The sequence below is a fragment of the Pristiophorus japonicus genome, chromosome 1 (assembly GCF_044704955.1).
Source record: "Pristiophorus japonicus isolate sPriJap1 chromosome 1, sPriJap1.hap1, whole genome shotgun sequence".
Lineage (NCBI taxonomy): Eukaryota > Metazoa > Chordata > Chondrichthyes > Pristiophoridae > Pristiophorus > Pristiophorus japonicus.
This window is the reverse complement of record NC_091977.1, coordinates 185,398,027-185,423,247: the sequence shown is the minus strand read 5'-3', so window position 1 is coordinate 185,423,247 and position 25,221 is coordinate 185,398,027. Positions and strand designations below refer to the sequence as shown.

Sequence of the window (25,221 nt, the reverse complement as noted above, 5' to 3'; positions counted from 1 at the left end):
TGTTGCTGTTAGTTGTTTATAATGTTTGTCGTTGTCAAAATTGGAATTCATAAATTTTTTTATTTTATTACATTGTTAACTTTTATATTAATTACAAGTTTAATATAAAAATTTATTGAACGAAACCATTATTGTACTGTGTCTCACTTACTTCTGGGAAGAACATAAGAACATAAGAACATAAGAATTAGGAACAGGAGTAGGCCATCTAGCCCCTCGAGCCTGCTCCGCCATTCAACAAGATCATGGCTGATCTGGCCGTGGACTCAGCTCCACTTGCCCGCCCGCTCCCCGTAACCCTTAATTCCCTTATTGGTTAAAAATCTATCTATCTGTGATTTGAATACATTCAATGAGCTAGCCTCAACTGCTTCCTTGGGCAGAGAATTCCAAAGATTCACCACCCTCTGGGAGAAGAAATTCCGTCTCAACTCGGTTTTAAATTGGCTCCCCGGTATTTTGAGGCTGTGCCCCCTAGTTCTAGTCTCCCCTACCAGTGGAAACAACCTCTCTGCCTCTATCTTGTCTATCCCTTTCATTATTTTAAATGTTTCTAAAAGATCACCCCTCATCCTTCTGAACTCCAACGAGTAAAGACCCAGTCTACTCAATCTATCATCATAAGGTAACCCCCTCATCTCCGGTATCAGCCGAGTGAATCATCTCTGTACCCTCTCCACAGCTAGTATATCCTTCCTTAAGTAAGGTGACCAAAACTGCACGCAGTACTCCAGATGTGGCCTCACCAATACCCTGTACAGTTGCAGCAGGACCTCCCTGCTTTTGTACTCCATCCCTCTCGCAATGAAGGCCAACATTCCATTCGCCTTCCTGATTATCTGCTGCACCTGCAAACTAACTTTTTGGGATTCATGCACAAGGACCCCCAGGTCCCTCTGCACCGCAGCATGTTGTAATTTCTCCCCATTCAAATAATATTCCCTTTTACTGTTTTTTTCCCAAGGTGGATGACCTCACATTTTCCGACATTGTATTCCATCTGCCAAACCTTAGCCCATTCGCTTAACCTATCTAAATCTCTTTGCAACCTCTCTGTGTCCTCTACACAACCCGCTTTCCCACTAATCTTTGTGTCATCTGCAAATTTTGTTACACTACACTCTGTCCCCTCTTCCAGGTCATCTATGTATATTGTAAACAGTTGTGGTCCCAGCACCGATCCCTGTGGCACACCACTAACCACCGATTTCCAACCCGAAAAGGACCCATTTATCCCGACTCTCTGCTTTCTGTTAGCCAGCCAATTCTCGATCCATGCTAATATATTTCCTCTGACTCCGCGTACCTTTATCTTCTGCAGTAACCTTTTGTGTGGCACCTTATCGAATACCTTTTGAAAATCTAAATACACCACATCCATCGGTATACCTCTATCCACCATGCTCCTTATATCCTTAAAGAATTCCAGTAAATTAGTTAAACATGATTTCCCCTTCATGAATCCATGTTGCGTCTGCTTGATTCTACTATTCCAATCTCGGTGTCCCGCTATTTCTTCCTTAATGATAGCTTCAAGCATTTTCCCCACTACAGATGTTAAACTAACCAGCCTATAGTTACCTGCCTTTTGTCTGCCCCGTTTTTCAACAGAGGCATTACATTAGCTGCTTTCCAATCCGCTGGTACCTCCCCAGAGTCCAGAGAATTTTGGTAGATTATAACAAATGCATCTGCTATAACTTCCGCCATCTCTTTTAATACTCTGGGATGCATTTCATCAGGACCAGGGGAGTTGTCTACCTTGAGTCCCATTAGCCTGTCCAGCACTAGCCTCCTAGTGATAGTGATTATCTCAAGGTCCTTCCTTCCCACATTCCCGTAACCAGCAATTTTTGGCATGGTTTTTGTGTCTTCCACTGTGAAGGCCGAAGCAAAATAATTGTTTAAGGTCTCAGCCATTTCCACATTTCCCATTATTAAATCCCCCTTCTCATCTTCTAGGGGATCAACATTTATTTTCGTCACTCTTTTCCGTTTTATATATCAGTAAAAGCTTTTACTATCTGTTTTTATGTATTGCGCAAGTTTACTTTCGCAAACTATCTTTCCTTTCTTTATTGCTTTCTTAGTCATTCTTTGCTGTCGTTTAAAATGTTCCCAATCTTTTAGTTTCCCACTAACCTTGGCCACCTTATACGCATTGGTTTTTAATTTGATACTCTCCTTTATTTGCTTGGTTATCCACGGCTGGTTATCCCTTCTCTTACCGCCCTTCTTTTTCACTGGAATATATTTTTGTTGAGCACTATGAAAGAGCTCCTTAAAAGTCCTCCACTGTTCCTCAATTGTGCCACCATTTAGTCTGTGTTCCCAGTCTACTTTAGCCAACGCTGACCTCATCCCACTGTAGTCCCCTTTGTTTAAGCATAGTATGCTTGTTTGAGACACTACTTCCTCACCCTCAATCTGTATTACAAATTCAACCATACTGTGATCACTCATTCTGAGAGGATCTTTTACGAGGAGATCATTTATTATTCCTGTCTCATTACACAGGACCAGATCGAAGATAGCTTGTAGGTTCTGTAACATACTGTTCTAAGAAACAATCCCGTATGCATTCTATGAATTCCTCCTCAAGGCTACCCTGTGCGATTTGATTTGACCAATCGATATGTAGGTTAAAATCCCCCATGATTACTGCCGTTCCTTTTTCACATGCCTCCATTATTCCCTTGATTATTGTCCGCCCCACCGTGAAGTTATTATTTGGGGGCCTATAAACTACACCCACCAGTGACTTTTTCCCCTTACTATCTCTAATCTCCACCCACAATGATTCAACATTTTGTTCATTAGAGCCAATATCGTCTCTCACAACTGCTCTGATATCACCCTTTATTAACAGAGCTACCCCACCTCCTTTCCCTTCTTGTCTATCTTTATGAATTGTCAGATACCCCTGTATGTTTAATTCCCAGTCTTGGCCACCCTGCAACCACGTTTCTGTAATGGCCACCAAATAATACCCATTTGTAATGATTTGTGCCGTCAACTCATTTACTTTATTTCGAATGCTGCTTACGTTTAGGTAGAGTGTTTTAATACTAGTTTTTAAACCATGATTTTTAGTTTTGACCCCTCCTGCAGCCCCTTTATATTCATACATATTGTCCCTTCCTATCACCTTGTGGTTTACACTTACCCCAGTGCTACTTTGCTCTGTTGCCTCCTGCCTTTTGCATTCTTTCTTGGGGTCCTGTTCATCTGAGCTCTCACCCACTCTAACTAGCTCAGAGCCCTCTCCTGGGTTCCAAATATTCCGCGCATTGAGGCACCGAGCTTTCAGGCTTGCCTTTTTATTACACTTTGACCCTTTAGAATTTTGCTGTACAGTAGCCCTTTTTGTTTTTTGCCTTGGGTTTCTCTGCCCTCCACTTTTACTCATCTCCTTTCTGTCTTTTGCTTCTGTCTCCATTTTCTTTCCCTCTGTCTCCCTGTATTGGTTCCCATTCCCCTGCCATATAAGTTTAGTCCTCCCCAACAGCACTAGTAAACACTTCCCCTAGGACATTGGTTCCGGTCCTGCCTAGGTGCAGACCGTCCGGTTTGTACTGGTCCCACTTCCCCCAGAACCGGTTCCAATGCCCCAGGAATTTGAATCCCTCCCTGCTGCACAACTGCTCAAGCCACGTATTCATCTGAGCTATCCTGCGATTCCTACTCTGACTAGCACGTGGCCCAATATATCCCATTTTACAACTTTTAGGAAAGACAACTTTAAATGTGTGATTGAGGGTGTCCTTTGTAAACTCATACCTTATCTTGGAAGACCTAGACCCAACTGACTCGGGTTTTCTTGAGTCTTGTGAACATCACGTAACTGGGTAAGCCACTCACAATGCAACAGCTTTACCAACCTGTGAGCATCCTCACAGGTGCATAATTACAGCTATGATGCCTGCTACAGTTGAATAATCACACAAACACATTGTCAAGACACGTGAAGAATGGTTACTTGGATGTACAGCTAGTGACTGACTCCCTTCTCCCTCCTCCCCCCGACCCTCCCCCCCCCCGCAGGTCGTTATTTACAAACAGTGACTTGGATGAGGTCCCATTGCGTGGACACACTGTCACACCCCTCCGCGGCACCGCTACAGCCAGCATCAGTCACGGGGGGGGGGTGGGGGGGAAGTGGGTGGGGTGGGTCTGCTTTGGAGCCGGACTGTATAAAAAAAAACAGTGAAGGGAATGACAAAAAAGAGTGCAAAGTAAAGGTGCTGAGGGATTAGAAGGGCAGGCGTATGAGATTACAACATCCTTCAGATATGCGCCTGTCCTAGACTGTGTATATTTTGTGGGAACATTGATTGGCTGATTACATTGTGGCTTGAGTTCTGCCATGTTTTGGGTGAATATGAGGGTATTTCGCTCTGACAGTGAGCCCCTTTCCCACTCTAATCCTGTACTGGAAGTTAATTCGGTGCCTGGTCTGCGTGTGAGACAGCGAGCCTCTTTGAATATGAGAACTTTTTTATTACACAATCCAATCATTTGCAAGGCTTTTAGATGCCACAATCCTTCATAGACTTCCTGATACAATGTTTGCACGTTGGTGAGGTGATGTTCCAGGCCACCACAGAGTCAAAGTGTCAATTAACTAACACAGAACCAATTTATAACAGAAATTCAGCTTATATGTCAGCCCAAAACCTACTGAACAAAAGGTTCCCCCAATCACATTCAAAGATACAAAAGTTCATTTTCTGCATAGAATCATTTAACTACAGCAGTGGTGGTCATCTTGTCGAAACCTCACATATCTGTTCATATGTACACCACATATAATTAGATTTGCATCAAAAATAGAATTTCTTCATTTATCCACCATCTTCTGGGCCACTGTGAAACTGCAAAGAAAATGGAGGGAGGCATAATGCTGGATTCAAGTCAGGTAAGTACTTCAGAAATGGGCGGTATCCATCGGAGCGATAACGGTCCTTAAAAAAACCTTTTTTGGAGAATTTAGCGCTGGGAGTGAATTTTCCGCGATTTCTGGGGGTCCAATGTGGGTGGGTGCTTTGCAGCAATGCCGGCGGTAATGGTCGGCCCAAATTACTGCCAGCGATAATCAGGAGGTCAAACGGGTGGGACCGGGCAGTAATTTACATTTTTCTCCAAAATGGGCAGTAACTGGGCGGTAACTGGGCGGTAATTGGGCGGTAACTGGGCGGTAAATGGGCGATGTGAGAGGAAATTCTAGCCCATTGTATTTTTTCCCATGAAATTGTTTTACTGCACAGTATTGCCTTTGTTTCTTCCAAAGTTGTTTTGGTCATGTATGTGTGCTTGGGGGTTACTAGCCACCAGGTGGCGCCACTGTCGGAGGTCATTGGGCCGTACCCACGTGTGTGCGACCCAGGTATAAAAGGCAAGCCATCATGTAATGGAATCACTTTGGGCCCTAATAAAGCAGAGCCAGGTTTGTAACTGTGTTAGTTTATAGTATTCAGTTTATCGAGTTTGTACATACATAACATTTGGCGACGAGGTAACTTAGGAACCTTCTCATGCAAAAATGAGCACAATTGGAATTCTGGAGAGATTCGTGGAGAGGACTGGGCAGATTGTGTAGCTCGCCTGGACCTATACTTCGTGGTCAACAAAATGGAGGAACCCACTGACACAGTTAGGCGCAGGGCAGTCTTCCTCACGGTTTGCGGTCCGAAAATCTATGGATTCATAAAGAATCTTCTCTTGCCTGCAAGTCCAAAGGACAAGGACTATGAGGAATTGTTTGCTCTGGTACGTGACCATCTCAAACCAGAAGAAGGCATCATCATCTCACAATATCAATTCTACATGCACGTTCGTTCTGAGGGCCAGGATGTGTCAGAATTCGTTGCCGACCTGAGACGTCTAGCTGGACCGTGTAAGTTCGAAAACGCATTGGGAGACATGCTGCAGGACTTCTTTGTAATCAACCACGAGGTGATCCTGCGTAAGCTACTGGCGGCGGAGATGCTGGATTTGAGCAAGGCCATCATGATTGCTCAGACATGCATAACGACGGATAAAAACTTAAAGCAAATATCATCGAAAAATCGGAACTCGGCAAGTACTGTAAACAAGACTATCATCATTTGGCAGAGCTGCATATGGCAGGGCCTACTTGACGGCGTATGCGAAACCTATGGCTGCCCAAAGTCCGTCAACGGGAATGAATCCGATTTCACCGTGTTGGCGTTGTGGGGCAATCATCGGCCTCATGAGTGTCGGTTTAAACAGTACATTTTCAAAGACTGTTTGAGACTGGGGCATCTCCAGCGCATGTATCTGCAACTGAGCAAGCGTGCTGCGACACACCACGTGTAGGATGATGACCAGTATAGCGCGGATCCGGATATGCAATCCGAGATACCAGAGGAGAAAGTCAATGGACTGTATTCATTCCTAACAAAGAGCCAACCGATAATGATTAATGTGAAAGTTAACGATGTGCCGATACCAATGGAATTGGACACGGGTGCGAGTCAATCAATAATGAGCCAGAGGATATTTGACAAGCTGTGGGATACTAAGGCTGTGAGGCCTAAGCTGAGTCTAGTCAATGCCAAGTTGTGTACGTACACTAAAGAACTCATCATGGTGATTGGCAGTGCTGTAGTCAAGGTGTTGTATGCTGGTACATTTCATGATTTACCATTATGGATTGTTCCAGACAATGGTCCAATGCTGTTCGGCAGGAATTGGCTAGAAAAAAATCAAATGGAATTGGAATGATATCCAAGCGTTGTTGTCGTCGGAGGATATTCCATGTGCTCAAGTGCTGAGCAACTTTCCCTCGTTGTTTGAACCAGGCATCTGCAATTTCACGGGAGCCAAGATGCAGATCCACGTGGACTCGAATGCAAGACCCTTCTATTATAAAGCTCGGGCAGTTCCGTACATGATGAGGGAGAAGGTCGAAATCGAACTGGACAGACTCCAACATGAAGGGGTCATACCACCGGTCGAATTTAACGAATGGGTCAACCCCATTGTTCCTGTGTTGAAGAGTGATGGCATTGTCAGGATTTGTGGAGACTACAAGGTTACGATCAACTGAGTTTCGAAACAGGATCAATACCCGTTACCGAAGGCCGATGACCTGTTTGTAAGGCTAGCCGGGGGGAAGTCGTTCACTAAACTGGACCTGACGTCTGCCTACATGACACAGGAGCTGGTCGAGACGTCGAAGAAGCTTCCGTGCATCAACATTCATGAAGGACTGTTTATCTACAACAGGTGTCCTTTCGGAATTCGCTCGGCTGCAGCCATATTTCAGAGGAACATGGAGAGTCTACTGAAGTCCATCCCTAGAACCGTCGTGTTCCAAGATGACATCCTGGTCACAGGTCATGACATCGCCGAACATCTGAACAACCTGGAAGAGGCTCTACATCGTCTGGATAAAGTAGGACTCAGACTGAAACGTTCGAAGTGCATCTTCATGGCACCGGAAGTCGAATTCCTGGGGAGGAAAATTGCTGCTGACGGCATCAGGCCTATGGACTCGAAAACCAAGGCCATCAAAAATGCACCCAAGCCTCAGAATGTGACGGAGCTGCACTCGTTCCTTGGTCTACTCAACTACTTCAGTGATTTCCTACCTAGATTGAGCACTTCATTAGAGTCACTACACATGTTGCTAAAAAAAGGCGACAACTGGCTTTGGGGTGAGTCTCAAGATAGAGCTTTTGAGAAAGCTACTAATCTGCTTTGCTCTTAACAAGCTGCTGGTACATTATGATCCATGTAAGCATCTAGTATTGGCCTGTGATGCTTCGTCATATGGAGTTGGTTGCGTGCTCCAACAAGCTAATGAGTCGGGTAAACTACAACCTGTTGCGTATGCTTCTAAAGGTTTGTCAAAGGCGGAAAGAGCCTACAGCATGGTAGAAAAAGAAGCATTAGCCTGTGTGTATGGGGTTAAAAAGATGCATCAGTACCTGTTTGGTCTTCGGTTTGAACTGGAAACAGATCACAAGCCACTCATTTAATTGTTTTCGGAAAACAAAGTTATCAATACCAATGCATCGTCCCGCATCCAGAGGTGGGCACTGACATTATCTGCCTATGATTATGTCATTTGCCATAGACCTGGCACCAAGAATTGTGCCGATGTACTGAGCCGTCTGCTGTTGCCCGCACTGGAGGTGGAGACGCCACAACCTGCAGAACTACTGTTAGTTATGGATGCTTTTGAATGTGAAGGAACCCCTGTCACGGCTCAACAAGTTAAGACCTGGACCAGCCAGGACCCGATATTATCGGCTGTGAAACATTGTGTCCTTAGTAGTGATTGGTCTGTCATACCCAAGCAAATGGGTGATGAGACCAAACCTTACAACCACTGCAAAGACGAACTATCGATTCATTAAGAATTGTTTACTATGGGGTAATCGTGTTATGCCTAAGAAAGGCAGAGAGAAATTTGTACATGATCTACATAGCACTCATCCCGGTATTGTCATGATGAAAGCCATTGCCAGGTCTCATGTATGGTGGCCTGGAATTGACTCTGATCTGGAATCATGTGTGCATCAGTGCAACACTTGCATGCAGCTAAGTAAAGCACCAGCGGAATCGCCGCTGAGTCTGTGGTCATGGCCATTTAAACCATGGTCCAGGATCCACATTGATTTTGTAGGTCCCTTCCTGGGAAAGATGTTTTTAGTTGTGGTAGATGCATATTCCAAATGGATAGAGTGCATAATCATGTCATCCAGTACATCCACAGCTACGATTGAGAGCCTTCGTGTCATGTTTGCCACTCATGGTCTGCCCGACATCGTTGTAAGCGACAACGGACGTTGCTTCACTGGTCTGGAGTTTCAAGAGTTCATGAAACTGAATGGTATCAAACATGTGAGGTCAGCATCATTCAAACCCGCATCTAATGGTCAAGCAGAGCGTGCTGTCCAAACCATCAAGCAGAGTATGAAATGTGTAACTCAAGGTTCACTGCAGAATCGCTTGTCACGCAGATTGCTTCGTTACAGGACAAGACCCCACAAGCTTACCGGGGTTCCCCCTGCTGAACTATTGATGAAGAGAGGTCTCAAGACCAAGCTCTCTCTTGTCCACCTTGACCTGAACGATCATGTTGAATACAGACGTCAAAGTCAGCAGCGGTATCATGATCGTGCTGTCGTGTCACGCGACATTTCTGTTAACGATCCTGTGTATGTACTAAATTATGGTCAAAGTCCCAAGTGGATCGCCGGTACTGTTACAGCCAAGGAGGGTAACAGAGTGTTTATCGTTAAGCTCAAGAATGGGCAAACATGCAGGAAACATGTTGATCAGATAAAGCTCCGGCACACGGATGAACCGGAACAGTCTGAGGAAGACACAATCAGTGACCAACCAACCTACCCTCAGTCATCAGAGGACTCCGCTGTCATCAATGAATCTGGACTTTCAATCCCTGACATGGTCATTGCCACTTCCATCAGGTCGGCTACCCAGCCCCCAGTCATAACAGACTCAGGACGCTCGCCCAAGGCTGGAGTTGAACTGAGACGACCAACTCGGGAGCGGAACACCCCGGACCGTCTCAATTTGTAAAAAGGCCGTTACTAATATCTTAAAGGGGGATACTGTCATGTATGTATGCTTGGGGTTAGTAGCCACCAGGTGGCGCCACTGTCGGAGTTCATTGGGCTGTGCGCTCGTGTGTGTAGCCCAGGTATAAAAGGCAAGCCATCATGTAATGTAATCACTTTAAATAATAAAGCAGAGCGAGGTTTGTATCTGTGTTAGTTTACAGTATTCAGTCTATCGAGTTATTACATACATTAAGTTTTGATGATTAAATTTTAAGTTTTCTGTCAAACATATTTCTTTATTTTTGACCCAAAAAGGAACATACGCTTTAAACATCGCCTATTTATTCCACCAGTGTAGTAAGTCAAAAGCTTGCTTCACTGCACCCCAAGCTTTTACTATGAGAAAACTATTTAGATACATTCCAATAATCCATTAAAAGCTTTAACTAGACTAAGACATCAAAGTTTCATATTAACGTCAGAATCCAGATGAACTGCATGAAAAAATGGCTTGAGCAGATTTTGTTGACATGGTGGTTCAGTTCTCAATATTCAAATGTTGATCACACTACCAAACACAAGTCCTGAGCAGCATTTCTTACAATAGCAATTCAAAAGGATTAATGAGAATAAGCACACCATATAAATAAAATGTGCATAATAACATGAATTCTACCAACTACTACTGAATGTATGTCACTAAGTTTAAAAAAAAATCATAATCAGAATTGTATTTCAGACAGTCTCCATTTGTATTTTGGGATTGAACCTGAACAAAGCCAGGGGAGAAAAGACTTTAAAAAAATGAAACAATCAGTGTTTTTGTTCTTTGTTTCCGAGATATCCTCAACAAGGCTGTAGCTGAAAGCTAAAATGTGCAAGTCTTTGTTTCAATAAATACCATTCAAAGCCAGAGATTCTTGCAAGTTCAATTTTTAAAAAAAATCATTCTGAGGATGTGCGCTTCGCTGGCAAGGCCAATATTTATTGCCATTCATATTTTCTCTGAGAAGATGGTGGTGAGCTTTCTTCTTGAACCACTGCAGTCCGTATGGTAAAGATGCTCCCACAATGCTGTTAGGTTGTAAACTACAGGATGCTTGACCCAGCGGCTATGAAGAAATGGTAGCGGTATATGCCCAAGTCAGGATGGTGTGTGACTGGGAGATTATGGTATTTCCATTCACCTGCTGTACTTCCAGGTGGTGGAGGTTGTGGGCTTGGGAGGTACTGCCACAGAAGACTTGGTGAGTTTCTGCAGTACATCCTGTAGATAGTGCACACTGCAGCCAAGATATGTCGGCAGTGGAGGGGGTAGATTTTTAGGCTAGTGGATGAGGTGCCGATCCAGTGGATTACTCTGTCCTGGATGGTATCAAGCTTCTAGAGTGTTGTTGCAGGTGCACTAGGTAAGTGGAGAATATTCCATCACACTCTTGACTTGTGCCTTGTAAGTGGTGGAGAACATTGAAGGGTCAGGAGGTGAGTCAGTTACCACAGAATACCCAGCTTCTGACTTGCTCGAGTTGCTATGGCATTTATGAGGCTGGTCTAGCTGATTGGCCTATGACAATCACAACTACCTTCTAGATATGACTTCAGTCACTGGAGAGGTTTTCTCCTGATCCGCAATGACTTCAGTTTTACGAGTGCCCCTTGATGTCACACTCGGTTTAATGCTGCTTTGATGTCAAGGGCAGTCACTTTCGCCTCACCTCTGGAATTCAGCTTGTGTCCATGTTTGGATCAAGGCTGTAATGAAGTCTGGATCCGAGTGGTCCTGGCAGAACCAGTTATATCTGAATGTAAAATTGTCTGGTTATGTGCAGTCTCTTTGACTTAAAATATTATCAATAATTTTAGTTTTAAACCACATATGACCACAGAGATTCGTGGTCATGTTAAAATCTTGCGCAAAAGTCAAAGCAGTATACACACAAACACACATACAACAATTTTCAATGTATATTTTAGAGAAAGAGTACTTCTCTGGTAGAAAAAAATGATAAATATGGATAACTGTCCTGCCTTGATTTTCAAAGGAAGCCAATTCTGTTACTTAGAAAGTTATATCATGGAATGTCCATGAAATATTTAATGGACATTGTAGCAGGTTTAATACATAAGATATAATTTGTACAACATAATTGTGCTGACTTAACTCTCAAGTTATGATCAGCACCATGAGTGCTGGGTTACAAGCTGTATCGCAGTCCCCTCCATTTGTACCATATATTAATTTGACTGAAGTAATTATAATGAAGTTCCTCGCAAATGAGATAAGCTGATGTGTAGATTGTGGTACAGTCACAGTAACATCCATGTAAAACCTATTTCATTCTTAACAGAGTATGGCCAATGCTTAGCTGTAATGTTATCCCCCTGAAAAATATTTCTTAATGTTTGCATTATCACTAAACCTGATTATCTTAAAAAAACTTCTTACACAGTAAAACCTTCCAATTAGACCGTCTGTAAAATAGTGCAAATACTGACAAACACAAACATTAAAAAATGCAGACAACACAGGGCAAGGCAACAAGAAATACAGCGGGTACATGAGTACATTAGCCAGGTCGTCACATGGCAAAGGCCAGCATTCTGTGACTGTTAGACGTTCAAAGAAGAGATAGACATGCAAGAAAGAGGTGTTGCCATGGTCTGTGCTTGCACTTACCAACCTCCACAATACTAGAACAGTTGGCACCTGTGAAGCCATCGGGACACTCACATGAAAAAGGTTCATCTGCCAACCCTGTCATGCAGGTGCCGCCGTTCTCACATGGGTTGGGTTCACATATTTCCCCTGTTAATAGAAGTAAAAAAGGTTAAGAATGATGGGATAATGTCACTATAAAGTGTTAAGAGCAGAAACGTTATATAAAAAGATCAAAACAAGTTGATAAAACGCAACTGTGACAACTGAATCATCACCAAGAAAAAGAGTAGAAGACAAGTAGGCAAACATTCAGCAGGGAAATCATCTATTATGTATTAAAATTGGACGGTGAATATTAACAACCCATTCCAAAATCAATAGTAAAATACTATGGGCTGGAATTTGGTGAGCATTTCCGCCAAGTTTTTTGGTGGGATTCATATTTTTTTGTGGAATACCACCCAGTGCGAGTTTGATGAAAGTGTACTGCCAGCGGTTTCGAAATACCGCTGGGGAGCAGACCGCCGGCGTGCAACACCGGAAAAACCGCTTCCGCCCAAGTTTGGCAGGAGCGATGACTTGAAGGTGAGGAGAAAAAAAACTGCCCACGAGAAACCAACTGGAGCAGCAGTTCGATCGGCGGTAGGTATGAAACCCCGCAAAACAAGGTAAGTTAAAGTTTAAAAAAAAATTATTTTCAACGATTCAGTGGAAAAGAGTCCTGTGAATGTTTTCCGACTTTTATTTTTTGAAAAATATTTTTTGTGTTTCCCTCCATCTATCTCCAAATTCAAAGGGACTGTATAAAGTACTCTTCAACTGCAACTCGGCTGTATCAGATTCCTGAGTTTTGCTTTCTTGACCTAGCTATGATGACAATTAATATTCCCCAGTTTCCAAACCAAACATTAACAAGTACAACTGCACAGTTAGTAACCAACAGTAGCAAAGTAAATATCTAGTTCTAAAAACCCATTTTGAAGAGTTTACTTACAAAGCTATTCTATGTATACAGAAACAAAAATATAATAACATTCCAAGAACAAAAAACGTTAATGATAAAATCCATTAATATAATTGTTCACCTGCACACTTTAGCAATAACCTATCATAAGAACTGTAGTAAAGAATGCAACTCATTCTCTATCACACAAGATTGAGATGCGGAGCAGCCAAATCTTCCTTCCCCGACGCAGGAGCATTGAAGGTAACTGAAGCACTCTATCACTACCTTAAGAACAGCTAATTCTGCACAGACCAGGAATCACATTTAGGACCTTCCTGGATGTGAGGCTCAACTGTTCACTGTCCTAATCAACTGAACCATCAGGGGTGCACACAAATAGCAATTACACATCACAAAAATTAAGTGGACTTAATGGGGAGGCATTCTATACTTGCCCTTTTCACAATCTATTTTTACTGTTGGCCACCCTCGACACATAGCGCCATACTCAGCCTTGGCTCAGTTGGTAGCACACATGTCTCTGATTCAGAAGGGTTGTGAGTTCAAGACCCAATCCAGAGACTTGAGCACATAACCTAAGCTGATCTGTCTTTTGGATGATATATTAAACTAAGGCCCCATCTTCCCACTCAGCTGGGCATACAAGGTCCCACAGCACTAGTCGAAAAGGAGCAGGGACATTCTCCCAGTGTCCTAGCCAACATTTATCCCTCAACCAACACTTGAAACAGAAGGTGTGGCTATTTATTTAATTGCTGTTTGTGGGAGTTGATGTGCACAAATTGGCTGCCGCATTTCCTACATTACAACAGTGATTACTCTTCAAAAAGTACTTCATTGGCTGTAAAGCACTTTGGGATGTCCTAGGGTCATGAAAGTCACTATATAAATGTGCATTCATTGATTTTTTTCATTCCTGAGGGATTCTTTTTCCAACTTCTAAAAGAGTGTAAAAATATCCAAAGGAAAGCAGTGCTATCACCGGAGAAAATGTTTCTTAATATACACTAAGTCAAAAAACACAGAAAAATAAAGAATCAATAAGAAGTTGTGCTTCTGTCATGTGGCAGCTCGGCTACAAACCTACTGACCTTGATGATCCCCTGGAATCTTCAGGTGAGCCCAATTTGAAAATCTGTATTTTACACCCTCATATCTAAACCTCCTCGATCTCTGCAAAATTTGGAACCCCTCCTTTCATAGATTCATATCCATTTCAAGGGTGGAAGATGCCTGTGCATGGATTTTTTTAACGTGTGGTGGCCGTTGCACACCAGCCACCACATGGGCTTGACAGAGCTAGGTCTTAGTCCAGTGGCAGGGATTAACTAAGACGACTGGAAACCAGCTCCGCTGCATGGACCTAGTGTGCACACATATCACAGTGTGGGCTGGCTGTGCTGTCCCTGAACTCACGCCTCTCCTAGACCCCGATCACGTCGCTCCATGATTTCTCGCAGCTCCTGCGCCCCAACCTCGCCGTTCCTGCTGTACCTGCCCACGCTCCAATCAGTGACCTGGACCTTGGTGACGTCCAATCCAGTCTCCCTCTTCGCTGCCGTTGCTCTCCTGCTCCAGCATGTGCTACTCCCTGGAGTGGTATGCCGCCACTTCTGCTCCCCGGCCTGCTCCGATGGTGTGGATGGAAAGACTAGTTGCTAGGTGGTGAGCACTTACGTGAAAAACATTTAAGCCTTTTTTCTTAGAATTATTTTTGTGATATTTTTTGCACAAATACAATGAAAAAGTCAATATGAGCTTCAAGCATAACTTTAGAGTTTGAAATCAACAGTGATGCTCTACCCATGATGCAACACTACAGTACTCCACTAAAATTAGACAAAATAATCATGCCTTTCAGTCCCCTTGGTTAATTCCCACTCTTGTGCTACCTTTTTCAGCTAGTTTGGGTCACGGAATTCTTCACAAGTCATTTCGACATCAGTATGTCAAGTCAATTAGACATCAGTGTGTCAAATCACTTGGACACCATGAGCCAAGGATGGTAAAACATCAGTCACTGACATCAAATGAGATGTAATCACCATTTTGGGGTCTAAACTCTGGATGAATGTGCAACTCCAAACTGAATCTTAAGATCCATTAAGGGACAAATCTTCTACAAAAGTGTAGGATATCACACTTCTCCCAAACCCCCAAGTTAGGCAAGACAGCAGCAAAATGCCAAAAGTTCAGGTAATGTGTTTTTTTGCAGGCAAGGCAGAACGATACAAGTACTTTTTCCATCAAATCAAAGCCATAAGAAATCTGTGAAGTCACTCTAAAAAGCTAGATTACTTTATGTTGGTCTGGATAAATAGTAGGACCACTACAAGATCTCCCTTTTAAAAGGGTAGGTGGGAGTGGGAGAGAAACAGAGAGAGAAGGTAAATGCAATATTGGAAGTAAAGAAATCTCTTCAGTGTTAAGTTTGAAATTAAAAAGCAATTAGATCTCTAATGCCACAGGTTAAAGATCATGGTGGCTAAATTGATCTGTAGCCCGTTTTATAGGTGCTACGTGAAAATGGGGTCTGAGATGCGTGTGCACACTTCTGACAAGAAGGGTACAGGATGCCATCTTGGTAAAGGGGTTTGTGTGCGCGCACCTAACAACCATCAGCAGCATGCAGAGCAGTGTTATGATGTCAATCAATGTGCATTGCTAATTTTATACTAGTCGCTGCCATTTTCAAACTCCACACTTCAGCCAACATGCTGTCTTAACCTCACCGAGCTGAACACGACTGTAAACGCAATGAAGGATCCTCCTACCAGCGTTATTTAAAGGGATCATGACTACTTACAGATTAGTTGCTGGATTATTTCTTCTGGCTGCTGGTGCAATTGTACGTGTTTTTGGAGCTTTTTTTTAGCTTGGCTAAAGTTTGAATAGTTCGACAGGGAGTGGGGCTGGCTGGCGCTGAAGTACTTTCCTGTTCATTTAAAAGTTTGTGCTGAAACAAGTTGCTTCCAAACATGACTGATCTAGTAGAGCTTTCTTTGGGAATTGAGCATGGTTGGAAGAATGAAAAGAGGTCATGCAGAGCAGGACAAGCTGCTAGAAGAGGAGGAGGAGGAGGAGGAGGGGAAGCAGATCATTCAACAGGAGGCCATATCTGCCAAGGGTCTTTAGGGAGCAATTCTCTTACCTCAACTTCAGCGAGGATCAATGCATGAGGCATCTTCGCTTCACTAAGGAGGTTCTGCCAAGTGCTGCAGCCACAACTGCAGCCTCAAAACAGGGCAAGGATAGCTTTGCCTGTGGCTGTCAAGGTGACCGTGGCTCATAATTTTTATGCGCCTCGCTCCCTCCTGACTGCTACTGGAGATATAAGCAACATCTTGCATTTTGTAGTGTATAAGATACGTCACTGAGGTTCTCTGTACACAGAGAAGCACATTCACCTCATTCCCTCTTGCCAGAGACAGGCAGGCAGAACGAGCACAAAGGTTTACCCGGATCGCAGGCTACCTCATGGTGCAGGGTACCATTGACTGCACGCACATTGCCTCGTATGAACTCTGCAATTTTCCTGAACCGAAGGGATTCCACTGCGGATGGTGTGAGAACACAGGTGAATGCCTGTTATCCTGGCAGCAGTCACAATTCCTTCATTCTGTGGCAGTCCTCTGTGGCACCTATATTTGACCCAACATGGCAAGTCAAAGGCTGGCTACTGCGCGACAAGGGTTGTCCACTAATGACATGGCTCATGACTCCGGCCAGGCACAATTGCACAGCCGGCCTACAATGAAAGCCATGCTGCCACAAGAAACATTGTAGAGCACACCATCCTCAAGCAACACTTCCACTACCTGAAGCACTCAGGTGCAGCCCTGTAGTACTCTGAGCAGGTGTCAAGATTTGTGGTAGTATGCAGCATAACCGTGCCATTATGAAGGAATAGCCCTTGCCTACCAGGCAGGAAGCTAAGGAACAGGAGTACGAGGAAGAGGAGGAGGATTAAGTGGAGGAATTGCAACAGGAAATGGAAGAACAGGAAAGGAGGCTACACTGTAAACAGCACCTTTCTGCCTAAGCTCAACATGATAAAATAATTTATGAGTGAGACCAGGCACCTGAACCACAGCTCCCCATTCACCAACAGTCCCATATTCCTTATCTTTCCTCGATCACTGACCATCACATTATCCTCTTTCTGACAACACAAAAATAAAACCCACCAGGAAATGCACATTCTAATCCATTATTTATAAAGTCAATCATTACATAATGCACACAAAATAAACTAATCACCCCTGTGCATTCCCTTCTGTGCACCTTTGCCTAACCTAGTGCTCCTACGAGGTGCTTCCCCAGTGGCTGTAGCAGGGGTGGTGGAAGGCTGCTGACCTTCAATTGGCCTTGACTGCAGATGGCCTTGGAGGGCGACCTCGAGCAGCTCTGAGCCTAGAAAACACGGCTGCAGATTGCATCATCTTGGCCTGGGATGCAGCATTCTGGGCTGGCTGGCTGACAGGCAACAGCGAGGGCACTGGCAGAGTGGCAGGAGTGGGAGCATGAATGCTGTTATCCTGAGAGAGGACAGCAGTTTCATGTTTCATGGAGCCACTAGCATTCACCCAGGGTGGCACCTCAGTAATCCTACTGATCTGTTGGAGAACATATTGATGGACTGCTGTGATGCCCTGGAAGCCCCTTTGAACATTGGTATCCAGAGCCACAATGACAGCAGTCTGAGCTTGTAAGGCAGCAGTCTGAGATTCCACTACAGCATGCAGACCTTTTATGGAAGCTGTTTGTGCTGCAATGGAAGCTGAGACATCGATCATCAGAAGCTGCATCATGCTGCATCATGTTGCATCATGAGTGTGCTGTTGGGGGTGTAGTGAATTGAGCAGCGGATGAGGCGAGTGGTACAGTTGGTAGGATATGCCATTTTAATATGAACTCACTCACCTCGACCACTTATGTCAGATCAGTAAACCTCTTCCTATATCGCATCCATGTTCTTGGAGCTACACTTCTGTCATTGATCTCCACCATTACTTCTTCACACTGCCCACTGAGCATATATCTGGATGGCCTCCTGTCCCCTGTGGATACAGGATGTCCTTCTTTCCACCTCTTGCACCAAGACCTCTAGTACCATGTCAGAAAACCTTGGTGCATGCTCTCTCACATGTTCGGCCATTGCTCAAAGTATCAGCCCAGACTGACTTTTTGAAAAATCTCCCACCACTTCTTGCAGCCACAATGCACCTCCCATTTAAGAGGCCCAGGCTGCCTTTAAGTAATGCTAGCCATTGTGCTAGCCAATGAACAACAAGGGTCTTGCTGGCTGCATGCAGCAACTATTTAAAACAGAAGGAAGCACGAATTTAACGTTCTGCCGACAATGCCATGAATGGGTGCAGGATAATCACGTACTGCGAATATCGCATCCTTTTTCGGGACTGATCCAATTTAACCCTGCTTTCTTTTTGTAATGAATTGCGCATTCCTGTGCATAATGTTTACAAAGTTACATTGACCTTGGTTCTGCAATGTCTAGTTCCTCACAGTTAGAGTCTCAGGAACTTGCATTGCTGAATCAATAATCATGTAATTTGTAAACATTGCATGCATGTGAGATTACAATTTAACAAAGTACTGTACCTCAGTATCATATTGCATTGCAAATAATATCAGTAAGTTAAATACTGCTTTGATGTTTGTGTATGGAGGGTGCAAGAAGAAGTTAGTTTGACATTAATACTCAAAGCTGAATTATGCATTTTTAAATGTACATAGAGCTTTGTCCAGAGAAGAACAAAAAATGCATCCCCTCTGCACAATACGGTTGATGCTTCTATTCAGAGCAGAAAGATATTGGCTCTATTTTGCAGTGGTAATGACTGCAAAACTATCTGCCTCTCTCGAACTGACCGTGACATCAGGATTTAGCGTGCTAAAACTGGGGCTTTAATGGCATAGTGACTGCCGAACAACCATTCTGGCCCTGAAAAACAAATTTTACATTTGTGGAATGTCAAATTTCTCCATTATGATAAAAAAATTACTGGGGGCGAAGTTGCCCTGTACCCAGGGGCTGGGACTTTTAGCGCCCGACGCGGAAGTCCTGCCCCCGTCGCTGAAATGGGCTGACCGCCCCTCAAAGTAATTGGAGTGCAATCTCCCGCGCTCCACTTCCTTTTGGGGCAGTAACCGGGGCACTACTGGGGCGGGGAGTCAAACGCTATGCAGATGCTCCATAGCGCTGACGCGCTTCAACGCCCCACCCTTCGCTTAAAGAGGGCGGCCACTGCGCATTCTGCACGGCCTCTGATGGCCTCCACAGGGTCACCAGGGCAGCGTGTGACTGGGGCCAGCAACCCGGCACGATGCCGGCCCAGACCAGGCTGGGGCCACCATCGCCGAGCCAACCTGAGAGTAGGCCGACAAAAAAAGATTGCAGCCGGGGCACTGGCGCCCTCCCTTTTGAGCACCGCCCCGAGAGCGAACATCAGCCAGCTTTGCGATATTGTGCATCACAATCTATACTCTGCACCTCCCCCACTCCCCAAAACCATGTGATCTCCTGCAAGAGGTGAAAAACCAGATAAAACAGAAAGGTGCCCTAAAATATACCAATTAAAAAAGTAAGCGATTAATAAGATACTAATGTTCTAGTTCTATACAACACATTTTGTGTCCATGAGATGTATTTGAAGTCTGAACAGCTGGAAAGTTTGAATTACTGTATCACAATTTGTAAAAGGAAAATCCTTTTATAACACATAAGCACCTCAAAAGGCACCTGTGCAAATGTTGGCCTTCACTCTCCTGCTACATGTATACCAGCAAATGTACAGGTAGTGTGGCAGTTTTGCCATTGATCTGTATGAACCTTCTTCAAGAAACTGAGGTACAAGACTCTGTGTACTGTGCAACCCACATCTGGTCAATCAGATAACATAAGAATTATAATAATAACAACTTGTATTTATATAGCGCCTTTAACGTCATAAAGCGTCCCAAGGCGCTTCACAGCAGTGTTACCAAGATAAAACAGATAAATTTGACACCAAGCCACAAAAGAAAAAATTAAGGCAGATGACCATAAGCTTGGTTAAAGCGATAGGTTTTAAGGAGCATCTTAAAGGAGGAAAGAGAGGTAGAGAGGCAGTGAGGTTTAGGGAGGGAGTTCCAGAGCTTAGGGCCCAAACAGCTGAAGGCACAGCCACCGATGTAATGAGGGATGTTCAAGAGGGCAAAATTTGAGGAGCGCAGACATCTTGTGGGGTTGTGAGGCAGAAAAAGATTACAGAGATAGGGAGGGGCAAGGGCATGGAGGGATTTGTAAACAAGGATGAGAATTTTGAAATTGAGGCGCTATTTAACCGGGAGTCAATGTTGGTCAGAAAGCACAGGGGATCGTGACTTGATGTGATTTAGGACACGGGCTGTTGAATTTTGAATGACCTCAAGTTTACGTAGTGTAGAATGTGGGAGGCCGGTCAGGAGTGAGTTAGAGTAATCAAATCTAGAGGTAACAAAGGCATGAATGAGGTTTTCAGCAGCAGAAGAGCTGAGGCAGGGGCGGAGTCAGGTAATGTTATGGAGGTGGAAAAAGGCAGTTTTAGTTATGCCATGGATATGTGGCTGGAAACTCATTTCAGGGTCAAATATGACACTTAGATTGCAAACAGTCTTGTTCGTCCTCAGATTGATGCTAGGGAGAGAGATGGAGTCAGTGGTTAGGGAACGCGGTTTGTGGTGGAGATCAAAGATAATCGCTTCGGTCTTCCCAATATTTAATTGGAGAAATTTTCTGCTCATCCAGTACTGGATGTCGGACAAGCAGTCTGACAATTTAGATACCAAGCTGGGGTCGAGAGAAGTGGTGGAGAGGTAGAATAGGGTGTCATCAGCGTACATGTGGAAACTGACTCCGTGTTTTCGGATGCTATCTCCGAGGGGCAGCATATGATGAGAAATAAGAGGGGGTCAAAGATCCTTGGGGGACAGCAGAGGAGGACAAAGGGTTTAATTAGGAGGGGTAAAATAGAGTATGAGAGGAAGCTTGCTGGGAACATAAAAGCTTCTATAGGTATGTGAAGAGAAAAAGATTAGTGAAGACAAACGTAGGTCCCTTGCAGTCAGAATCAGGTGAATTTATAATAGGGAACAAAGAAATGGCAGACCAGTTGAACAAATACTTTGGTTCTGTCTTCACGAAGGAAGACACAAATAACCTTCTGGAAATACTAGGGGACCGAGGGTCTAGTGAGAAGGAGGAACTGAAGGAAATCCTTATAAGGCGGGAAATTGTGTTCGGAAAATTGATGGGATTGAAGACCGATAAATCCCCGGGGCCTGATAGTCTGCATCCCAGAGTACTTAAGGAAGTGGTCCTAGAAATAGTGGATGCATTGGTGATCATTTTCCAACAGTCTATCGACTCTGGGTCAGTTCCTATGGACGGGAGGGTAGTTAATGTAACACTACTTTTTAAAAAAAGAGGGAAAGAGAAAATGGGTAATTATAGACCGGTTAGCCTGACATCAGTAGTGAGGAAAATGTTGGAATCAATTATTAAAGATGAAATAGCAGCGCATTTGGAAAGAAGTGACAGGATCAGTCCAAGTCAGCATAGATTTATGAAAGGGAAATCATGCTTGACAAATCTTCTAGAATTTTTTGAGGATGTAACTAGTAGAGTGGCCAAGGGAGAACCAGTGGATGTGGTGTATTTAGACTTTCAAAGGCTTTTGACAAGGTCCCACACAAGAGGTTGTTGTGCAAAATTAAAGCACATGGTATTGGGGGTAATGTATTGACGAGGATAGAGAACTGGTTGGCGGACAGGAAACAAAGAGTCGTGATAAACAGCTCCTTCTCAGAATGGGAGGCAGTGACTAGTGGGGTGCCGCAGGGCTCAGTGCTGGGACCCCAGCTATTTACAATATACATTAATGATTTAGATGAAGGAATTGAGTGTAATATCTCCAAGTTTGCAGATGACACTAAACTGGGTGGCGGTGTGAGCTGTGAGGAGGATGCTAAGAGACTGCAAGGTGACTTGGACAGGTTAGGTGAGTGGGCAAATGCATGGCAGATGCATTATAAGTGGATAAATGTGAGGTTATCCATTTTGGGGGCAAAAACACAAAGGCAGAATATTATCTGAATGGTGGCATATTCGGAAAAGGGGAGGTGCAATGAGACCTGGGTGTCATGCTACATCAGTCTTTGAAAGCTGGCATGCAGGTACAGCAGACGGTGAAGAAGGCAAATGGTATGTTGGCCTTCATAGCTAGGGGATTTGAGTATAGGAGCAGGGAGGTCTTACTGCAGTTGTACAGGGCCTTGGTGAGGCCTCACCTGGAATATTGTGTTCAGTTTTGGTCTCCTAATCTGAGGAAGGACGTTCTTGCTATTGAGTGAGTGCAGCGAAGGTTCACCAGACTGATTCCCGGGATGGCAGGACTGGCATATGAGGAGAGACTGGATCATCTGAGCCTGTATTCATTGGAGTTTAGAAGGATGAGAGGGGATCTCATAGAAACATATAAAATTCTGACGGGACTGGACAGGTTAAATGCAGGAAGAACGTTTCCGATGTTGGGGAAGTCCAGAACCAGGGGACACAGTTGAAGGGTAAGGGGTAGGCCATTTAGGACTGAGATGAGGAGAAACTTCTTCACTCAGAGAGTTGTTAACCTGTGAAATTCTCTACCGCAGAGAGTTGTTGATGCCAGTTCATTGGATATATTCAAAAGTGAGTTAGATATGGCCCTTATGGCTAAAGGGATCAAGGGGTATGGAGAGAAAGCAGGAAAGGGGTACTGAGGGGAATGATCAGCCATGATCTGAGTGAATGGTGGTGCAAGTTCGAAGGGCCGAATGGCCTACTCCTGCACCTATTTTCTATGTTTCTATGTTTCTATGACACCAGAGGTAATGGTGTGGAGTGGGAAGAGAAGCCATTGCAGGAGATTTTCTGGCTAAGATTAGATAGATATGACTCGGCGAGTGCAGTCACACCTAGCTGGACATTGGTGGAGAGGTGTTGGAGGAGGATGAAGTAGTTAACTGTGTCAAAGGCTGCAGACAGGTCGAGAAGGACGAGGAGGGATAGTTTACCTTTGTCACATTCACAAAGGATGTCATTTGTGACTTTGATGAGAGCTGTTTCGATACTGTGGCAGGGGTGAAAACCAGATTGAAGGGATTCAAACATTGAATTCATGGAAAGATGGTTACGGATTTGGGAGGTGACAACACGTTCCAAGTACTTTAGACAGGAAAGGGAGATTGGAGATGGGACGATAACTAGCAAGCAAAGTGGGGTCAAGGGTTTTTTTTTGAGGAGGGGTGATGACAGCAGATTTGAAGGAGAGGGGAACAGTATCTGAGGAGAGAGAAGAGTTAACAATGTCGGCTTCCATGGGAGCACACCACTAGTTTAGTTTTTAACTAATTACTAGATCTAGTTTTAAGTTATAGGTAAATTAAATTAAATATTTACCTGTAACACAAACTACTACAAGTAGTGGAGGAAAAAATCTGTACCTTCTTCCCCTTCTGCACCGAATTCCCACCTTCTCCAAATTCCCAACTTTAAAACAGTGTTTAAGTGCACTCCGTTTGAGGCCACTGTGCACGTCAACAGATACTGTTTACTTCTATACACCTTTGAGCTCCACCCAAGTTACAGGTGCTAACTCAACTTCGTGCTCACAATAATTAGCAACTAACACATAAAATATGCCATGATCTTATACTCACAACAATCCATTTGAAAGAAACACTTGCTTTGAAAATTGAAAATGCTTTGAAAATTGGCTGAATAATACCACAATATTTACAAGCTACATGAAGACAAAACCATATGGATTACCATATGGGATCTTTGAAGAGGTCCACAAATATACATCAACTTGGTCTGGCCGATGCTCCTTTAAGAGAATTCAGAAGAAACTTCTTTACCCAGAGAGTGCTGTATATCCTATGTAAAATTAATTGACTTTTCTAAACATAAGTATCCAACGTTCTTCTCACACGTCATCAATCTATGGACATGTCAACATATGCTTACCCTTCAAATAAATGCTGCAGTAATAATCCAAATATCCTTTTTAAAATTGGTATTTAGGACTAAAGGATAAAAAGAAAAAACACGGATAACAAATTCCATTTTTGTCACAGTGCTATTACGCAATTTCCCACTTCAGTACCATTATTTATATCTGATGCACACAGGTGATACGTACTACTCTGTGGGAAGGAAAGAGACTCAGTTGTGGCTTGCCAATTTTATATGTCTTCACGGTTTAAAGTTCTTACAATAAAAAGTATAGCCCAGAAATTCCATGGTCATTTACGCCAGTGTTGTGCCCTGAGCCAGGACTCATACCCACCAATTATGTCCAGCACTGATCCGGCCCATTTAAAAATCTATCGGTGGCTCAGTGACACAACTCCCATGCAACATAAGAATAGTGTGCTGGAGAATCTTAGAAATGAAGAGTACAGCCTTTAAAAAGCGAAGCATGGCTGAAGATCACAGTGGCAGGCTCGGGGAGCAGCAGGGTAGCAGCAGAGTGATGGACGGCTCATGTATGATTTTGTACCACGTTTAATGTATGTTTTCTGGTTCTGGATCAGATGTAGCAAAGGAGAAAACGACTGCTGGGGACCTGTAGTAGTAAACCACAGAATAATGTGGCAGGTATATGACAGTAGCACTGACATTCATCCCTGTCACCCCCAGAATTGCAGATCAATGACAACAACAACTTGTATTTATATAGAGCCTTTAACTTAGTAAAACGTCCCAAAGCGCTTCACAGGCGTGTTATAGACAAAAAAAATGTGACCAAGCTACTGGAGGAGAAATTAGAGCAGGCTTGGTCAAAGAGGTAGGTTTTAAGGAGCGTCTTAAAGGAGGTAAGAGAGGTGGAGAGGCAAAGAGGTTTAGGCAGGGAATTCCAGAGCTTGGAGCCAAGCCAAGAGAAGGCACGGCCACCAATGGTTGAGTGATTATAACCAGGGATGCTCAAGAGGGCAGAATTAGAGGAGCGCTGAGA

General features: G+C 43.9%; 1 protein-coding gene across 4 annotated transcripts in view; it reads right to left on the bottom strand.

Annotated features, from left to right (window-relative positions):
* LOC139267300 (EGF-like repeat and discoidin I-like domain-containing protein 3) overlaps window positions 1-25,221 on the bottom strand; it is a 342,920-nt gene that overhangs the window by 232,719 nt on the left and 84,980 nt on the right. For 3 of the 4 annotated variants that reach the window (XM_070885392.1, XM_070885398.1, XM_070885416.1), the window contains exon 2: window positions 12,235-12,363. In XM_070885392.1, coding sequence (XP_070741493.1) covers window positions 12,235-12,363 — 129 coding nt within the window. The remainder of the gene's footprint in view (window positions 1-12,234; window positions 12,364-25,221) is intronic. The other variant, XM_070885409.1, reaches the window with a different exon arrangement.